Source organism: Manis pentadactyla, chromosome X (assembly GCF_030020395.1).
Source record: "Manis pentadactyla isolate mManPen7 chromosome X, mManPen7.hap1, whole genome shotgun sequence".
Classification (NCBI taxonomy): Eukaryota; Metazoa; Chordata; class Mammalia; order Pholidota; family Manidae; genus Manis; species Manis pentadactyla.
This window is the reverse complement of record NC_080038.1, coordinates 112,522,645-112,543,304: the sequence shown is the minus strand read 5'-3', so window position 1 is coordinate 112,543,304 and position 20,660 is coordinate 112,522,645. Positions and strand designations below refer to the sequence as shown.

General features: G+C 43.5%; 1 protein-coding gene across 9 annotated transcripts in view; it reads left to right on the top strand.

Annotated features, from left to right (window-relative positions):
- DOCK11 (dedicator of cytokinesis 11) overlaps positions 1 to 20,660 on the top strand; it is a 179,246-nt gene that overhangs the window by 81,637 nt on the left and 76,949 nt on the right. For 6 of the 9 annotated variants that reach the window (XM_057495235.1, XM_057495232.1, XM_057495236.1 and 3 more), the window contains 10 exons: positions 762 to 884; positions 1,087 to 1,163; positions 4,276 to 4,460; positions 4,552 to 4,617; positions 6,257 to 6,349; positions 7,450 to 7,573; positions 10,935 to 11,056; positions 11,563 to 11,649; positions 13,119 to 13,208; positions 20,512 to 20,630. In XM_057495235.1, coding sequence (XP_057351218.1) covers positions 762 to 884; positions 1,087 to 1,163; positions 4,276 to 4,460; positions 4,552 to 4,617; positions 6,257 to 6,349; positions 7,450 to 7,573; positions 10,935 to 11,056; positions 11,563 to 11,649; positions 13,119 to 13,208; positions 20,512 to 20,630 — 1,086 coding nt within the window. The remainder of the gene's footprint in view (positions 1 to 761; positions 885 to 1,086; positions 1,164 to 4,275; positions 4,461 to 4,551; positions 4,618 to 6,256; positions 6,350 to 7,449; positions 7,574 to 10,934; positions 11,057 to 11,562; positions 11,650 to 13,118; positions 13,209 to 20,511; positions 20,631 to 20,660) is intronic. The other 3 variants (XM_057495238.1, XM_057495234.1, XM_057495230.1) reach the window with 1 other exon arrangement.

The window sequence follows — 20,660 nt, the reverse complement described above, 5'->3', positions numbered from 1 at the left end:
GGGAGGGAGGAGGGGAGGGGGAGAGAATAATTCAAATTCACGTCGGAAACTCCACATAAATACTGTAGACTCTGTGTAAATTGATCTTAAAGATCTCATTTAACTTCAGTGAACTTCTGTTGAGATATATTTTACCTTTGATCAGAATGCACATGTTTTATATGACTGATTTGATGAATTTTCACAAATGTCTATAGTCATGTAACTACCATCCCAGCCCAGATACAGAACATGCCTCTCACTCCAGAAAGTTTCCTCCTGCCCCCGTCTACTCGGCTCTCCTGACCCCTACCCGGACAGCCACCGCCAGTCTCCTTGTTACCACTAAAGATGACTTTGATCTGTTGCAGACCTTGACGCACATGGAATCGCGCAGCATGCGCTCTCGCATTTGGTTTCTTGTGCTCAGTCCATTTTCGAGATTCGTCTGTATTGCTGTATGTGTCAGTCTACCAAATAACAGTTTTGAGTAGTATTCTGTTGTATGCCTATGCCATTGGTTTATACATTCACTGTTGATGAATAGCTGAATTGTTTGCAGTTTGGGGCTATAACAAATAAATCTGCCCTGAACATTAATGTGGAAACATGCCTACGAGTAGAATTGCAGGATCAGAGGGGATGTGTATGCTTACCTTCGTGAGAAGTGCCAACCTAGTTTCCAAAGTTTCACCATTTTATCCTCCCAGGACTAATCTTGTGTTAAATTGTCAGTACTTTAGTATTAAGAAAAAAAAAGCCCTCTTCTCTTGCTGTTTTAGACCCATTTTCAAAGATACTCAAGGCTCTCTGGATCTGGATGGGAGATTTTCTCCTTTTTATAAACAAGACAGTAGCAAGCTTTCAAATGAGGACATTCTCAAGTTGCTCTCAGAATACAAGAAGTAAGTGTGTGGAGTTACTGCAGTAAGTCAACGTAATAGATGAATTATAATCTACTAAAATGATGAACGTGGGTCATATATGGGAGAAACCGAATGCTTTGGGGCAGTTAGATTTGGAGGCCTTTGGAAGTTTGGTGAGAGAGTAACCAGTGCATTTAGTAATCATAGCTGTAACTGTAAAATACTCTTATTTTGCACCTAGGCCAGAGAAGACCAAACTGCAGATTATTCCTGGGCAGCTGAACATCACAGTAGAGTGTGTTCCTGTGGATTTATCAAGTAAGGATTCATGCATTGCAAGTAAGCCTTACGGGCATGTTTGAATCTCAGGTTTTTATCTTTACAGTAATTTTATGAAGTTTACATGGTGTATTGAATTCTTAGGGCTGTTGCAAGAAAGTATTATAGACTGGGGTGGCTTATGATGGTGGAAGTGTACTCTCTCATGGTTCTGTAGGCTTGAAGTCAAAATCAGGTGTCACAGGGCTATCTGTGCTCCCTCTGAAAGCTCTCAATCACCAGCCACTGGATTTTGGGCCTACCCTAAAATGGTGTGACCTGATCCTAACTACTTACCCTACTTCCAATAAAGTCACATTCTGAGGTTCCAGTGGACATGAATTTGTGTGTGTTGTCGGGGGCGGGGGGGTTACTATTCAACCCAGTATACATGGTGAATAGTACAGATGAGCACATGAATTAAGTTGATGTTACCAGATACCGTTTCATGTGTATGATGTGAGTGTTTCCCAGTCCGTTTCTGCAGCCTTTTGCCTTGTCTAAGTTTCATCAGCTAAGGGATCAAGAAAGGGGAGAATTTCTTTTCTTATCTAAAGACAAAACTCTAAGATCCCAGGAGAAAAATACACACAAGACACATTGCAGAAAATAAAATGAAGGGGTTAATACGTATTTGGAAAATGCAAATCTCAGTAATAATGCCACTAATGCCAATGAAAACAGCAAGCTGTTTTTGCTCATCTGTCAAATTGCAAAAATGTTCAAAGTGAAGCTGTCTGATGCTGGCTAGGTTTTGGCCAGCCACCGTCACCTATCACGAGTAGGAGTACATTTTGGCAGTAGATATCCATAGATGTTCATAACTAAGGCGTTCCGGTTCTGAGATTCTGTCTGTCCATCCATTCACGGAATAAGCATTTATCGAGTAAGCATTTCTTGAATACCTACTGGGTGCTTTAAAATTGCAGAGGTTAAAGTCTAGAAGGAGTGGCAGACAATAAACAAGAAAACAAACAAGTAATTTCAGGTTTTGTTTGGGGTGAGCTGCATTTAAAAGGGTGGCCAAGGAAGGCCTCTCTTCAGCTCAGAAACTGAGGGGGAGAAGGAAACAGCATGTGGTGGTTGGGACTATATGTTCCAGACTGAGGAAGACCTTAAGGTGGGAACAAGCTTGGTTTGTATGAACAGAAAGGAAGCCAGCGAGGCTCTAGTGTAGTGAGTGTTGGGAACAATGGAGATAGGAGAAGAAGTAGGAAGGATCATGTCATGTAGGGAATTGTGTAGACCGTAGACATGCCTTAAGAGATTGGATTTTAATCCAGGGCAATGAGAAGTCACTAAAAGACTAAGCAGGGGTGTGGTACCCAATTTACATTTTAAAACGTCTAAGAATACAATGCGTTACTTTGTCTGAATGAAATAGCTTGAAATGTAAACAGGAGTATATGTATCAAGATATTCGGTACAGTGTTATTGTAACGAGGGAAAATTGGAAACAACCAGAGTTCAACACTGTCACTGTGGTTAAGGTAGTTACAGGACACCTACACTGTGAAACTTTGTGCAGCCATGAGAAACGATGTTTCTAAGGAGCTTGTGGCACAAGACATCAGATGAAATGCCAAAAACACCCAGGATGAAGTTCTAGAAATACAGTAGGATTTTTTAATATTATTGAATAAAACGGGCATAGAGAGAAGACTGGGAGAAAATATGCCAAAATAGTAATGGTAGTTATCTTTGGGAAGTGGAGCAACCACTTGTTTCTTTGTGCCTTTATATCTCCAGACAGTGCTGTAAGTAGGTATTGCTGTGATGCTTGGAGAAAACCAAACTCGGCAAAAAAATACCGTGTCCTCAGGTCCGCCCCCCTCTGGGTCTTCTTTTTCCATCAGTATTACTCTACAGCAAGGACAAGCAGGCTTAGAGCCCCTTAAGTATATGAATCTTTCTTTGTGTGTGACTACGGTGGCTTTTTCAATACATGCTGCTGACACTTCTTGGAGGCTCTGTGTTTTTCACGTTTGGGAGTATTGAGTTTTTCGTTGGTAACACATCATAAGATCTGTCGTTTCAAAAGGCTTCCATTATGTCTTAGGTGAAAATTTGCACCCGCACCAAGTTAACTTTTTCAAAGTGACTGGCCATGAGCTAATTGGAGGCGTAAATTTACTGATATTTCCCTGATACCAATAAAAATTTGCAGTGAAAACTAAATTGCAGCCACAGGAGGAAAACTGTGATGGATTTCTTTGCAGAGTTTAAATTTGTGAAAATTATGATGTGTTATATTTGGCAAATCACTCTACCTCTACATTGAGAATGAAATTGCAATCCACGTCTGGTTTGAAGGGTTCCACTAAAATCAGCATCAGGCCACTCCACCTTGCCCCTTTGGGTTCTTAAAGTGGTTGTATGACTTTCCGGTCAATCACTGAGACTTCTGTTTGCTAAATCACTTTTTGAAAACACAATCAGAATGTGTGTGTGTGTGTGTGTGTGTGTATTTGCATTTTTATTTTTTATTTTGGTATCATTAATCTACAATTACATGAAGAACATTATGTTTACTAGGCTCCCCCCTTCACCAAGTCCCCCCCACAAACCCCATTACAGTCACTGTCCATCCGCGTAGTAAGATGCTGCAGAATCCCTACTCGTCTTCTCTGTGTTGTACAGCCCTCCACGTGCCCCCCCTGCCCCCCGCCACATTACACATGCTAATCGTAATGCCCCCTTTATTTTTCCCCACCCTAATCCCTCCCTTCCCACCCATCCTCCCCAGTCTCTTTCCCTTTGGTAACTGTTAGTCCATTCTTGGGTTCTGTGAGTCTGCTGCTGTTTTGTTCCTTCAGTTTTTCTTTGTTCTTATACTCCACATATGAGTGAAATCACTTGGTACTTGTCTTTCTCTGCCTGGCTTATTTCACTGAGCATAATCCCCTCTAGCTCCATCCATGTTGTTGCAAATGGTAGGATTTGTTTTCTTCTTATGGCTGAATAATATTCCATTGTGTGTATGTACCACCTCTTCTTTATCCATTCATGTACTGATGGACAGTCAGTATGTATTTTTATAAATGTTGGAATATGTTAATGATCGCTACATTGTACTATCTTTGCCTTCTTTTTTTTTTTTCCCCTGCTGTAGATTGTATTACTTCTTCCTATGTGCCCCTGAAGCCTTTTGAAAAGAATTGTCAAAATATTACTGTGGAGGTTGAAGAGTTTGTTCCAGAAATGACAAAATATTGTTATCCATTTACTATTTACAGAAACCATCTGTATGTATATCCCTTGCAATTAAAATATGATAGCCAGAAAACATTTGCCAAGGTAAACAGTGCGAACTCTACATTTTGGGGTGTAAACTGTTATTTATAACCTTCTCATTTTGCGGCTCATTTTAAATAATTAATCATTTTAGGCGAGGAACATCGCTGTTTGTATGGAATTCCGGGATTCAGATGAAAGTGATGGTGGCCCTCTGAAGGTTTGTTGGTGATGTTGATAAGCATCCATTTTTAGTAGAGAGAGAGATTTTGGTACTTGGTAGTTTTATTTGCTAGGTTTAATTTGCTTAAATGTCAAAAAGAAAACGTGTTAAAGGGACAGATGTAATACTGTCTTTTCTACTCTTCAACTATGAGGATTAATTACATATTAAGAAATAACAAATGAAGTAGGAGCATTTAGCTTTAAAAACGGGGAAGCCTCTTCATATGCCAGATTTTTGCCTTTGCTCCACTTTGAGTTTACATTGATCTGATGCCCAGTCACAAGGACTGTGACCTGACAGTTTATAATGGTACCATCAGGGGGCTATAAACTCCTTTCTCCTTGAAACCTGAACAGGCTTTGAGCCGACAGAAGCACAGCATGACAGCTTTGATCTGAGATAGGACTTATACTCTGTGACTGGCCAATTGGTGCCTCCAAACCTGAATTTTAGTGATCTATGAAAAGCAGAATTTCCCTGTTGTCTGATACAGCGACCGTGACATACCTGTCATGTCCAAGTCCCCTCACGTTACAGGTCCTTAGACCGTTAATCAGAGGCCCGAAAAGAAGTAAGCCAGGGAACATCTAACCATCATGAAGTATTTGTCTGGCTCCCTGCTTCTCTAGCTTGAGCCTACATCAGACAGATGGATGGCTAGTCTTCCACTCAGACCACCTGGGGAAAGAGGCTGGAATGTTGAATAGCCCTTACCTTTGAGAAGAGATTATTTTTTTTTCACAGAGCAGTTTAAGTTAAGGATTAGCTGGCTCCAATTAGGCGTATTTTCTCTTATTTTCCTGTCAGTGGAGGTGGGAGTAACTGTTCTCTTTGCCCCATGCAGTACCCTTTTGTATGCTAAAGATTCTTAGGTTACTTCTCAGCAGTTCCTGCAAATTGCCCATATGACCATATTTAAGGAGAGTTGGCTGCACATTCATTCTCATGGAGTCTCAGTTAGTTCCTTGGCATGCTGACTCTGTATTCATCCTTGAGCTTTATTAGGCCTAGAGAAGTGAACAGCTCACACTGGAAGTGAAATTGGATCTTTCCATGGAACCATAGAAAGCCTCACGTTTACTTTATTGGTATAACCGAAAGCCATAGACTTTTAAAATGTGGCCCATAAAGTGAGAGAACGGTAAGCTTGTCTGTAGCTTAGCGGACATTCAGTCTTTAATCCCTTTAGGCTAGGGATGTGTCTGCTGTTTGTTTCTGTTTTTCATTCCTCACCTTGCCCTACCATCAGTGCCCAGTAAGCAGTGAGCAAATGTTGCCAACTGGCCGAAGGGGAGAGCCTCTCATATGAAGAAAAGCAAGTAGCATGAGGGAAGTCAGCTGCGCAGGCCTGCTCTGAGAGTTTTCCCTTCCCGAGTTTAGCTGTATTCAACCTCTCCTGTCCACTAGTTTGAAATTATTTCTTTGACGGCTGTAAATTCGGAAGCGTCCGTGCTACCAAGTTAGGCAATGTCCGGAGTGACTGTAAATGATTGGGAATTTACAAGCTCACGGTGAGAGCCGGGTGGCTTGGCCGTGGCCTTAGGCTCACAGATGCCTCTAACTGTATGTGGTTCCATAGCATCATGTTTAAAAGACCTACATGGGGAGTGGTGACCGTTTCCTTCTTTTGCAGTGTATTTATGGAAAACCTGCAGGATCTGTTTTTACCACAAATGCTTATGCTGTCGTCTCGCATCACAACCAAAATCCAGAGTTCTACGATGAGGTAAAATCACATTACTCTTGACGTTTGTGAAACGCTGGGGTTGTGTTTCTTTTCTCCTTTTACATCACTTCCATGAATTTTTCTTCACTTTCAACCCCTGAATGTTCTATTGCAAGAGAACAGCGTACGAGAACCCAGGGCCACTGCCTGCTTGGTGCCCTGTGGTGACAGTGGACGACTGAGCGGCCCACAGGCCAAAGGGGCTCTCGTGTGAGAGAGCAATATAGGAAACACACCAGACTGGACCTGGGATTCTAGCCCTAGCTTTGGCAACAACTGGCTCCATGACGTGGAGCATGTCACTTCCCCTGTCTGAGTCTCCATTTCCTCAGCTTTAAGAAATTTGGAAGAGATATTCTGAAGGCCCTTCTAGCTCTTCCCGTCTGTGGCTGTGTGGGAGTGCGCAGGCTCCCCATACGTGAAGTGTTTCAAGAGACATAGCAACCCGGCAGGGCCACCAGAATCCCACTGGGCAGTGCTGGGTAGACGAAGGAGAGTGGACGTCTCCCAGTCTCTGTGGTCCCTCCTCAGGCTGCCTCTCTGACTCTGTGCCTGCCTTTCCTCCCTTCTTCCTACTTGTCAATCTCCACATCTCTATGTAGTTCCCAGTATCTCTCTTCATGTCTCTGTCACAGCCTCTTGTCATCTGCGTGTATCTGGCTTATCCAAATCTGCAGACCGCTTTCAGGTTCCGCACGTCTCCGGAACCTAGGGAAATATCCTTTCAGATTCAGAGCACATTTTAAGTGGATTGCATTCATAGACTCTGAGTTACATAGTATCCCTGGGCTGTGAGGGTGTGGTTTTGATCCACTGTGTTAGAAAAATCCTGCTGCAGTGTGGAAATCTCGGAGAACCCACTGGGCTCTCCAGGAGAAGTAATAAGCCAGCCCTCACAAGCTGGGAGAATAGCGTTGTCCAGCTGAAACTGACCGGAAACACAGTTAGAGTCCTTTCAAATGATGTTTGTTTCTGACTGCTTGGCCTGTCATTTAGAAAAGTGAATGTCATTGGACAAAATACAGTAAAACTGAACTCAGGGTCTAACAGTCCAGCCTGACATTTTAAAGCCCTCTGTGTCATCTTTGCTGTGATTTCAGGTTAAAATTGAGCTTCCCATTCACCTGCATCAAAAACATCATGTGCTTTTCACTTTCTACCATGTAAGCTGTGAAATTAGCACGAAGGGAACAACCAAAAAGCAGGACACAGTTGAAACTCCAGGTACGTGTGCTCTCTATAGTTAAGTCTCTCTCTGCGGCTATTTGAGATGGAATTGTCCAGAATGTCACCTCCTTTCATCAAACTACAGACTAGTTCTTACCCCTTACCCAAAAGTACATTTCTGAGTTAAAATTTTCATTGGTGAAACCTGAGTTATGTGTTCACTTTATCATCATTTTAACCAGATGTCATTCCTAAATGCTCGCCAGTGTGCTTGGACTTCTGTAAGCAACATAAAGCAATACTGCCCTTCTCAGAGGGAGACACATGTTGTGATGTAGTGTTTGTGGTATTCCTTTTATGTAGAATGGCCCAGCAGCCAGAATTTTCCAGGTCTGCCCGCTGAGGAAGGGAAGTGAGCCCAGAGCCAGAGGCAGGGTGGTTGGGGGCCTCATGGTTCTGGTGAGAAGAGAGCAGATTTAACGAAGAACTTGAATAAGCCTTAGTAGTAAGCACCTGTCCTGGCCCCATTCGGCAAGGCTTTAGCTAAACCAGTGGGAAACTTAGGAGAGCACAGGAGAACGTGCAAGGCCTTTCGAACATGGCCTGCGCCACACCTACTATGGAGATGTCAGTATGCCCTGGGATGGAGCTCCCAGCTGGCCCGGATCAGTCTTAAATTCATTCATTCATTCATTGTTCATTCAGCAAATATGTCTGCATATTTATTACGTGCAAGACCTTATGGTAGGTACTGTGGAGAACACAGTGGAGAATCCAGCACAGAGCTCATCTTAAGTGAGCGTATGATCCAGTAGGGAAATGAGACCAGTGTAGACAACTGTCATACAAGATAGAAAGTAGTAGTTATCAAGAAAGTAGTGCCATGTGATCTCAGAGAAGAGCGAGTTATTCCTCCCGCTAGCGGAGGGACAAGTGGCTGAGACTCTGGGAAGGCTTCCAGGAGGAGATGGTGTTTTGATGAGGCTTTAATGGGCAGGGTAGAATTTGATGATGCACTGAGGGCAAGGAGGCAGAGGATTCCAGGCTAAAGGTACAGCTTGGACAGAGGGAGAGAGAGTATCAAAGGAATACAGACGGGGAACCCCAAGTAGTAGTTCAAGTAGTTCAAGAGGACTGAAGCACAGGGTGCTGGAGGCGAGTCATCGGAGGAAGGTTGAAAAGGAGGCGCATCAGGTTGTGGAGAGCCTTGAATGCCAGGCTGTGGACTTGATTTTATTCTGTCACCAGTATGGAAATATTGAAGCGTTATAAACACCAGTAAGAGTTATTTTGCAGAAAATCTGAGCAGGCGGCAACACAATGGGTGCGGTGCATTGGAACAGGAAAAAGGAAGGAAGGACTGTCACTTACGGGGTGACTTCAAAGGCCCAGGTTAGTAGACCGGAGGATGGAGAAAAAAGGAATTGCGGCAGAATATAGTGGAGCTGGCAAATGGTTGGCCGCTAGAGTCGTGATTCAAAGTTGGCCCTGAAGGTTTGAAACTGGGAAGAAGGAATTGCCAAGCAGCAGAATTGTGGGTAGGTTTTCGACTAATGTTGAGTTTGAGGTGCCAGTGAGACATCTGAGTGCCCTGCGGGCAGCAGGGCTGAATATTGGCAAGTTCCCTTTGCGGATCATGTGGTCCTGTTCTCTCTCCCCGTAGGATGTGCAGTTCCTTCAGGCTGGGGACCTTGAGGGTTGAGAGGAAACCTGGCAGAACGTTGTGAAACACGTGACAGTGCACTTCCTGAAAGACAAATTATTATTTCCTTTTGCCAATTCTAGGCAGTGGGCAAGATGCTCAGTGGAGCAGGAGACGGTGATTCTGTTGCCCCTCATCACTTTTAACTGTCCAGCCTTTAAAGTGGCCTCACACCTTTGCGCCAGATGTCATGCACTTGACACTGTACTACTGCAGCTTCCAAGTGGTCTATGTGAGTTTTGACTGAGAGTCACCTCTGGCCATGTTCTGATTAATTCACAGGGCAATAATGTTGCCTAAGCAAGTCCGTAGAGACAGATAGTCGATCAGTGGTTGTTGGGGACAGGAGGAAAGGGGAAAAAGGGCTATGGGGTTTCTTTTTGGGGTGATAAAAGTTCTGGAATTAGAGGCAATGGATGCACAGCTTTGTGAATATACTAAAAACCATTGAATTGCATGCTTTAAATAGATAAATTGTATGGTATCTGATAAAAGTTTCTATGAGGAAAAGTGTTGCCTAAGAATAGGAAATACATTTTCCTATTTTCTGGAGTGGAAACCTTTTGTCATTTGTCTAATTTTCAGTATAACTGCTCTGACAGAGTCCTTGTGAACGGTTCTTCTGCTCGTGTTACTTCCCTCTGCTTTTTATAAAAGAAGGGTTCTGGGTAAACCGTTTCTGAAGTTGTACTAGTGAAGATGCCCTTCAGGCATGTTTCAGAGTCTGAGAAAGCCATTTAATCTACTTAAAGAAAGCAACATGTTAGTCTTCCTCTAAGAATTAAAGCATTTGCCAAATTACACACGTGAATGAAAACATTCTAACCAGATTTGTGTTGACTTCTGTGTTCACAGTATACACACACACACACACACACACACACACTCACTCACTCACTCACTCACTCACTCACTCACTCACACAAAGAATTTTACAGAGTCAGAAAGCAGTGGCTTTATAAAGTGCTTTCCAGCCAACACCCTCTCTCATATGCCAAAACTCAGTCCAGAGCAAGCCTTTTTTCAGCGGAGCTGTAGACACTTGAAGCCCAGAGTAATCTCTATAATGGGAATACTGACACTTCTCAACCTGAGCAACCCAGGTGGCTCTGGCTTTTTTAGCTAGAACATGATGAGTGTTCCAATAGAGAGCTAAGAGGCTCTTTTGGGAAGAACTGTTAGGAAGTGTAGAAACTGGGGGAAATCTCTCTGGATTCAAGTTGTAGACACTATGCCTTGGCTGCGCTCTCCTCCTACACTTCTCCCTTCTGTAACAAGGGAAACTGCCCAACTAAATACTGCCTAGTATAAATAGGGAATGTAACCTTGACTTGTGGCCTTAATTTTCCACAGTCCCTTACCTCAGGGCTGCAGTAAGAGACTTTGGAACATGGTGATGGCTGTCTGAAATTGTCTCCGATATGCAACTCTGTCCTCCTAAGTGAGACTGTTTAAGTCTACCAAAAATTAATCCCCCAACGCGTAAAGGTAATGATATTGGTGCACTTTAAAAATTCTACAGTGTTTCTTTCACATATTATCTTACTTTGGTCTCTCAGTAATGTTTACTTCCCTGGTACTCATGCTCCACACCTGGACTCCCACAAACAGAGCCTCAGAAACATCACCAGCCTGCCCGGGTCCCCGAAGTCGGGCGATTGTGCAGCTACTTGCTTTTGCAGTTTCACTTCTCATGGCTGGTTATTGTCTTGGCAGTCGGCTTTGCCTGGTTCCCTTTGCTGAAGGACGGTAGAATCATCACATTTGAGCAGCAGCTGCCAGTTTCAGCCAATCTTCCCCCGGGCTACTTGAATCTGAATGATGGCGAATCAAGAAGGGTAGGGAAGTATCTGCATTTGTTGAAGTAATCGTGGTGAAATATTTAAAGAGTAGCAGTCTGTTGGTCTGGTTGATAGTTTTGTCTAGTTGATCACTGCTCAGAGTGTGGTCTGAGGGCTGATGCTGGTCCACCACAAAGCTAACATGGGGAAATGAGTGTTTAGGAACCTTTATAACGTTTGACCAGGAAACCTCACGTCTGTTGGTTCTCATATAACAACTTTAAAAACTGGGACTTGGATTCTGTGCATCATTTAAAAGATTTCATTTAGTTAGTAATTCATTTTTACTGTTTTTAAAAGTTATCAGCCTGCAAAGAATTGGAAATTCAAAATGACTTAGGGATACATTTATTGTAAAGGCAGGTTATTTTCTCCAATAATTCCCTGTGTGAAACTAACCCACTTGATTCTGAAAAACAATGTTGAAATGCATAAAGGTGCCATGTATTTCTTGTCTGTCCATTGCTGTGTTACCGAAACTCATGTCTGTCCTTTGTTTGCAGCAGTCTAATGTGGATATTAAGTGGGTAGATGGTGCAAAGCCTTTGTTGAAGATTAAAAGCCACCTAGAGTCTACCATTTACACTCAAGTAAGTTGCATCCTTGGAATTTGGTCCGTTTTAATACTCAAGTATATGTCTGGATTAAAACGGACTACATTCGAGTCCTCCAGCCTTAGAGAAGTTGTGGCCTGAAGGACTCTCTCATTAGTAATAACATCATTCTCACTCATAATAGCTCAAATTTTATAATTCTTCTCAAATTACAAGGTCCTTTCATTCCCAGTAACTGATTTGAGCCCCACAAAACTCAGAAAAGAATGTGGAGGCTCTCACTGCCGTTTTTAAAACTGAATTTTATTTTTATTTTTGAATAATTTTAGATTTACAGAGAAATTGTGGGAATGGTGCGGACAGTTCCCAAATACCCGGTATCTCGTTTCCCCTGTTATTAACATCTTACATTAGTATGGCATGTTTGTTAAAATGAATGAACCAAAACTGATGCATAATCATTAATTGAGGTCTGCACTTTATTCAACTTAGTTCTTACTTTTTAATGCCCTGATTTCCTGTTTCAGGATTCTATCCAGGATAGCATTTTATGTGTGATTGTCACATGTCCTTAGGCTACTCGTGGCTATGACAAGTTCTCAGGTGTTCATTGTTTTTGATGGCCGTGTCAGGTTTTCAGAGTACTGGCATTTTGTAGGATGTCCCTCTGTTGGAATTTGTCTGATGCTTTTCTCCTGGTTAGACTGGAGTTGAACACAGAAACCTGTTATCAGGGGATCATGGATGGCTGGTACGGTTTCCTCCAAGCGTCAGCATCCATGAAATTAGAGTCAGATGTCTGTGGGAAGCCTCAAGCACAGTTTGAGAAGGCATGGCTGGAGGAGATGAAGTCCACAGTCCTTGGCGTGGCTCTCAGCTCCCCCTGCCCACTTCTCCATTTCATCATACATGAAGAAGCCGAAGCTTTGTCACATTAGCTGTTTTACCCAAGTTCACACAGATAATAACTAGAGAAGGCAGGTCCAAAGCCAAATCTCACTATTCCAATTCCTGGCACAGTCCAAGCTGTCCACAAAGTGAGTGTATACAGATCCCATATAGGACAGCTGGCCGCTTGCCGGTGAAGTGCCCTGGCAGTGGACTGGGCACCGAGACTATTGTTCTGGCAGCTCCCTGCCAGCTTTTCCTCACCTGTCAGTGCAGACCTCTCTTCCTGCTCATTTCATCAAAACGTAGAAGCAGCCCAACTTCGGAGACCACACTAGTCAAAATAGGAGCGAACGGAATGGGTAACTAGTTTTGCAGACATTGTGGCCTACTCGGTGTGCTTGGGTACATGCCGAATTGGCCTGGTTTGGCTTTGTGTGATGGTCAAGGGGACTAGGGGATGTGGACACACGTGTCGGTGGCTGCAGCTGCCGAGGCTGGGCGTTAGAATGCCCGGATAGGTGGGCTGGCGAGATGTGAGAGGAGGGAGAGGTGGAGAGCCTGGTTCCGAGGGTAAGGAATCACATGGCATAGGGCTGCATCCGTCTGTTTTTCAGGATCTGCATGTGCACAAATTCTTCCATCACTGCCAGCTGGTTCAGTCAGGCTGGAAAGAAGTTCCAGGGGAGCTCATTAAATATTTAAAGGTAAGTGAACAGCAGCTTTCTGCAAAAGGTTTGTTTCTCATGTCTTCTTGTTGCCGCATTTTGATGTGGGGGAAAGAAATCAAACTAACATGTACAAGGACTTTCGGCTGTGTGTCCTCAAGAGAACACTTTGTGTCTTCTCATCAAGTGGCTGTTGAGGAGCAGACAGCAGAGTCGCTACATTAGGAAGAACATGTTAGAGCCAGAATCCGACAACATGTTTTTTGCAAATCTCATGAAAACCTTTCAGTTCCATAAATTGATTTTTCAGGTCTACACTTCCTGCTGACCTCCCAGTAAGGGTGGAGAATGCTGTGTAGAAAAGGGCCAGGATAAACAGAGTCACTTTTGCTTGGAATAAAACGTGAGGTGATTCCCGTGTCCATGGGTGAAAGTCGATCGAAAGGGCCAACCAACCAAAGAGAAAAAATCAGGAGAGAGTCTTAAGCGACACCGTAATTAATTCAAATGTATTGAAAACCCAAGACTCCATTTATTCCCTACCGTGGTAGGACTGAAGTGCATGTCGTAGGACCGCAGGGACACTGATTCTTGCGGTGGCTGCTTCTAGTAGATCAACCATGGCAAGTCTGAGGAATTTTGACTTGTGTGGGATCTCCCTTTTATGTTATTACCTAACATTTTTCTCAGGATATAAAAACGTTGATTTCTTTCAGAGAGGTAGTATAATGTGAGGTAACATGTAGGGGTTCTGGAACCATGAAACTGAGTTTGTGTTCCAGATCTGCACTTAGTAGCTCTGTGATTGACCTTGGCCAAGTTACTTTGCCAGCTTGTAGGGTGGTTGTGAGGCTCAAGTGAGGTAGCGCGTCTGCTGTAGAGCTCTCATTCATTTTGTATGACTTTCTTGAGTGCTTCCTGTGGGCCAGGCACTGTTCCAAGTGCTGGGAATGTAAGTGAAGAAAACAAACAATGCCCCTGTGGTCAAGGAACCTAACTGTGTTGTGGAGGCAGATGGACAATAAACCAAATGAATATACAGTGGACGCTTGAACAACACGAGTTTGAACTGCGTGGGTCCACTTATGTGGATTTTTTTCAATAGATGATTGGAAAACTTTTGAAGCTTTGTGACAGAAAAAAAATGTTTCTTTCCTCTAGCTTACATGATTGTGAGAATACAGTATATAATCCATATAACATACAACATCTGTATTAATCAGCTTTTTATGCTGTCTGTAAGGCTTCTGCAGTAGGCTATTAGAAGTGAAGTTTTCGGGGAGTCAAAAGTCGTATATGAATTTCTGATTGCACAGTGATTGCCCCTAATTCCTGTGTTGTTTAAGGGTCGGTTGCGTGTGTGTGTGTGTGTGTGTGTGTGTGTGTGTGTGTGTGTGTGTGTGTGTGATGTCAGGTGGTAATAAGTGCTGTAAAGGAAACAAAAACAGTGATTTCCCTCATTTGTGGGGTATAACAACAAAGCAAAACTGAAGGAACAAAACAGCAGCAGACTCACAGACTCCAAGAAGGGACTAGCAGTTACCAAAGGGAAGGGGCTGGGGAGGGTGGGTGGGGAGGGAGGGAGAAGGGGCTTGTGGGGTATCATGGTTGGTGCACATGGTGTGTGTGGGGTCACCGGGAAGACAGTGTAGCTCAGGTAAGACAGATAGGGACTCGGTGGCATCTTACTACACTGATGGACCGTGACTGCAATGGGGTATGGGGGGAGACTCGATACTAAGGGTGAATGTAGTAACCACATGTTTTTCATATGAAACCTACATAAGAGTGTATTTTCAATTATACCTTAATTTTAAAAAAGATCAAGATATGAAGACAGAAAAATGGAGCATGCAAAAGAGAAATGGTAGAAATTGGCCAAAGTCCGTGTAATAAAACTTGTAGGAAAAAAAAACACACCCCCCTTCTCCAAAGGAGAAAGGAAAACAAAAACACAGTGAAGAAGAATAAGGAGAGTAAGGGGTCCTTGTTTTAGAGAAAGGGTTAGAAAAGATCTCTGGTAAAGTGACATTTGACAGAGGCCTGAAGGAAATGAGGGCACCAGCTATGTGGACTTCTGGGGGAGAGATGGGAACAGCAAATACAAAGGCCCTGAGGTATGTGCTTGATGTGTTGAAGGGACAACAGGAATTCCAGTGTGGCTGGCATAGGCAGTGATAGGATATGACATATAAGAGGGAGCTGGGAAGCTGGTTGGGTAAGGCCTCAGAGGCCATAATGGGGAGTTTGACTTGAACCCTCAGTGAGATGGGCAGCTTTGCAGGGCTCTGAACAGAGTGACATGATGTGATTTTACTTTTTAAGTGTCATTCTGCCCGCCATATTGAAAATACACTCTTGGAAGGGCGGAAGCAGGGAGATAGTTGATGAATGGTGGCTACTATTATCCTTAATGATCATTTAGAAGTATAATAGTCATCTAACTTTGAAATCCTTCCTTTGGGTAGTGTCTGCAACTCCAGCTCTGTGTATGAATGCTTAGTCTGTTAAGATCTTTGGCTTTTTCTTCCAGTGGGGAAGCTTTATAAAAGTTTTAACAGAATGGGATGGAACAGAACATCATTTTCATACACTCATTTCATGTCTCTTTTGCATGTGATTTAGTCATGTGATTATATTTAAAAAATGGAAGAGAAAAAGGCATTTGCATTTTTTTAAATATGGTATCATTAATATCCAATCACGCGAGCAACATTATGGTTACTGGACTCCCCCATTATCAAGTCCCCACCACATACCCCATTAGTCACTGACCATCAGCATAGTAAGATACTAGAGAGTCACTACTTGTCTTCTCTGTGCTATACTGCCTTCCCCGTGGCCCCCCACCTACATTATGTGTGCGAATCGTAATGCCCCCTTTTCCCCCTTATCCCTCCCTTCCCATCCATCCTCCCCAGTCCCTTTCCCTTTGGTGACTGTTAGTCCATTCTTGGGTTCTGTGAGTCTGCTGCTGTTCTGTTCCTTCAGTTCTTTCTTTGTTCTTACACTCCACAGATGAGTGAAATCATTTGACACTTGTCTTTCTCCGCGTGGCTTATTTCACTGAGCTTAATCCCCTCTAGCTCCATCCATGTTGTTGCAAATGGTAGGGTTTGTTTTCTTCTTGTGGCTGAGTCATATTCCATTGTGTGTATGTCCCACCTCTTCTTTGTCCATTCATCTACTGATGGACACTTAGGTTGCTTCCCTATCTTGGCTATTGTAAATAGTGCTGCGATAAACATAGGGGTGCATATGTCTTTTGAATCTGAGAACTTGTATGCTTTGGGTAAATTCCTAGGAGTGGGATTCCTGGGTCAAATGGTATTTCTATTTTCAGTTTTTTGAGGAATCTCCATATTGCTAACCACAATGGTTGAACTAATTTACATTCCCACCGGCAGTTGTAGGGGGGTTCCCCTTTCTCCGCATCCTCACCAGCATTTGTTGTTCTTTGTCTGTTGGATATTGGCCATCCTAACTGGTGTGAGGTGACATCTCATTGTGGTTTTAATTTGCATTTCTCTGATGATTAGCGATGTGGAGCATCTTTTCATGTGCCGGTTGGCCATCTGAATTTCTTCTTTGGGGAAGTGTCTGTTCCGATCCTCTGCCCATTTTTAAATTGGATTATTTGCTTTTTGTTTGTTGAGGTGCGTGAGCCCTTTTATATATTTTGGATGTCAACCCCTGATAGGTGCAGGGGGACCAGTTCTCCGTGGAATGCCCATCTCTCCTTCCTACCTGATGTTTATGAGTATGTTCTCCCATACTGTAGGATGTCTTTTTGTTTCACTGATGGTGCCCTTTGCTGTACAGAAGTTTTTAGTTTGAATGTAGTCCCAACTGGTTCATTTTTGCTTCTGTTTCCCTTGCCCGGGGAGATGTGTTCAGGAAGAAGTTGCTCATGTTTGTATTCAAGAGATTTTTGCCTATGTTTTCCTAAGAGTTTTATGATTTCACGACGTACATTCAGGTCTTTGATCCATTTTGAGTTTACTTTTGTGTATGGGGTTAGACAGTGACCCAGTTTCATTCTCTCGCACGTAGCTGTCCAGTTTTGCCAACACCAGCTGTTGAAGAGGCTGTCATTTCCCCACTGTATGTCCATGGCTCCTTTATTGTATATTAGTTGAGCATATATGCTTAGGTTAATATCTGGCCTCTCTATTCCGTTCCACTGTTCTTGTGCGGGTACCAAATTGTCTTGATGTCATTTGCATTTTTAAGGGTGTGGAATTTCTGATCTTTACGTGACCTGTGCTTGCCCTCTAGTGACAGTCAGTGACATGTCATGTGATTATAGACAGAGCCAAACTCCTGTGTGGAATGTTAGAGCTGAAGGGGATTCTTAAGATTTCTTGTTCTTTTAACAGATGAGGAAAGTGACACCTAAGTAGAGGTTACTTGCCTGTGGTCATGCAGCTGTCTAGTATCAGAGCTGAGCCAAGGCTCTGATAGGTGTCTCTTGACTCCTAGTCCCATGTTTTTTCTACCAAACTTGCCATCTATCTCTTGTCCCTGTGAATGACATATTTCATTAACATCCGTTTGTTGAGCTCCTATTATGTATTATTTTCCTAGATGCTGTGGGGCTTGCAGAGAAGAATAACTTAGGGTCATTGCCCACAGGGATCTTACAACCACTTGGAGAGACAGAGATAGGTCAAATGACAGTATAAATCAGCAGTACAAATGATAGTCCAAAGCAATATGTGACTCAACGTCAAGTGCTTGATCCGGGTTGTAAGTGCTAAGGGTTCAGGGAACTGAGGAGCCACTGAGACTCGTGGCCTTCCATCTTGACATTCTGCTTTGGTTCCTTATTTTATTCGTTTGGATTGTCATTCACCAAATACTTACAGAGTACTTACTGTGGGCCGGATGTGGTACAGGGTACTAGGAATATACTGGGGGAAAATTCAGACAACCTACCTGGTCTAGTTGGGGTAGACGGACGATAAGGGAGTCGTTTTAGATTGCGATGAATGGTGTGAAGAAAATAGAACACATTAATGGGATTCAGCATGACAGGAGCGCACTCCAGATGGAGTTGTCAGGGAAGGCCTGTCTAAGAAGATGACATTTCAAGCTGTAAAGAACCTGATGAGGGGAAGACACCATAGGTAATACAGTTGTGTAAAAGGATAACCACATATTGCAGCAGGTGTAAACCTTGTGATGGCATGTTTGAAGGACAGGAAAAAAGAGAACACAGTGTAGCTAGAGCACAGTGAGGGTCGGGGGATGGCCTGAGATGAGTTCGGAGATACGGGCCAGGTACTTGTAGGCATGGGAAGCCCTCGGCAGCTCTTTGTTCATGGCGGTTCGTTTTGTTTTTAACAATAGGGACATGGCATTATCTGGCTTGCCATTCCAAAAGAATATGCTGGCTGCTGTGTTGAGCATAAATGACAGAGGAGCTATACTGGTGCGGGGAGAGCAGTTCTGCGTGGAATGCCCATCTCTCCTTCCTACCTGATGTTAACGCTATACTTGTCCGTCAGTCTTCCTCCCCTCTGAAGCCTGACTGGATGTTCCCTGCCCACTTGCAGACTCAGTTGCTCCTTCGTTTGTGCATTTTGTGCACACCACTCTTGTACTGTTGATTACTTGTATTGCAACGATTCAGCTCCATGTTCTTTCCCCCCGCCCAGACTGAACTGCTTGATGGTAAGGACCTTGCTTTTTGGGGATGTGCTTGGCACTTGGAAGTTCACTCAGCATGCCTTTGTTGAGTGCGTGAATGAATGGCTTCACTGAAGTGGGAGTTTGAACTTGACTTTGAAGGGTGGCTACAGTTTGGCTAAAAACTCTGAACAAATGTGCAAAGGTAGGAATGCATATGATTTATTCAAGGAGCAGTCAAGACACCAGTTTGGCCTTGTGAAGGATGATTGTTAAGGCTAAAGACGTTAAGTTAGGCCCTAAGTAACTTGAAGCAAATATCCTAGATCAGACTCTCTCAACCTTGGCATGGTGGACCTTTTTGGCAGGTTAGTTCTGTGTTGTAAGTTGCTGTCCTGGGCACCGTAGGATGTTCTGCAGTACCACTAGCCTCTACCCACTAGAGGTCAGGAGCATCCCCCAGTTGTGACAATCCGTAACGTCTCCAGGCATTGGCAGGTGTCCTGTGGGAAGCGAAGTGGCCCCTAGGTAATGGGGAGGGAGGCATCAGAAAATGTTGGCGGGAGGTGGTCTGATGTACCCAAGTTTGAGGAAGATTAACATGGAAGTGAGCGTTGGATGTACTGGGAATAAAGTGGAACTGTACAGAGGCCTACTAGGAAATTACTATCTTGGCCACAGGTGAGAGGGTTTTGAAAAAAGTGTGATGGCGCTAAGGATGGAAGAGGAGACAAAGGGAAGGAACAAGTGGAAGAGTAGACCATGGGTTCCTTGAGCACGGTATCTTGCCTTATGCATCTGGTTGAAGAGAAGGTGCGCAGAGATCTAAGAGCTCACTGTTGAGATGACTCAGCTATAGGTGATAGCGGCCTGAAAAGTGATGGTGAGAGTAAGGTGGAAAGATGGAACAAAAAGTAAGGGAGAGACTGTGAAGGAGAAGTACTGAGCTCCTGAGGTGCAGAGACATGTCTCATCCATGTGTGCCATTTCCCATAGTGGGAATATTGACTGGATGCGGAAGGTGGCTGGTGAGATTTGTTTTCATTTTTCTGGTTGGCTGGTTGATGACATGAATGAACGAAAGAATGAATGTGGAGAGAAGGGAAGAAGAAGGAAAAAGCTTTACAAATTTTGCTGCTTGTATCATCTCTGTTTGTAGCAGCACTATTCTTGTTTCTGATGACGCACCTGTCACTAGAGAACAGAGTGTTAGTACTTTGAAGAAATGTATCACGAGGGTGCTGGGAAGCAGAACGGCCTCAGTTTTGCAGATGATGCCAGTGTGAAGCGAATTACTATGGAAACACACTTTACTGAGTCCCACCTAACTTGTCATCAGATTAGCATTCCTCTGTAAAACACCCTGCCTGCTGGGGCCTAGTAGGCCCGTCTCCAGTGCCTGCAAACACATCTGCTCCCCACCCCAGTGGAGTGTTGGTTTACCAAGAGTCGGTTGTTTTCATTCCAAAACCCGTTTATGCCAGTTACCCTGGTTATCTCCGGTAAAGTACTTAATAAGTAAGCTAGCAAAATCTGAGTGCCAAAATAGATATGTGGGTAATGAACAGAGTCCTGTATCCCATGAAGCTCACATTTAAGTGTGAGTATTCTAGTGAATGTATTTCTCATTACTTAAGGTTTTGTTGTTTCACATGTGCAAGTTATATCATATCTCTGTTTTGTTTCCATAACTAATAATGCCTCGTTTTAGTGTTTGCATGCCATGGAGATCCAGGTCATGATACAATTTCTACCTGTAATTCTTATGCAACTCTTCCGAGTTCTCACAAATATGACCCCTGAAGATGACGTTCCTATCAACTGTACCATGTGAGTTTCGGGACCATACAAAGAGGCAAC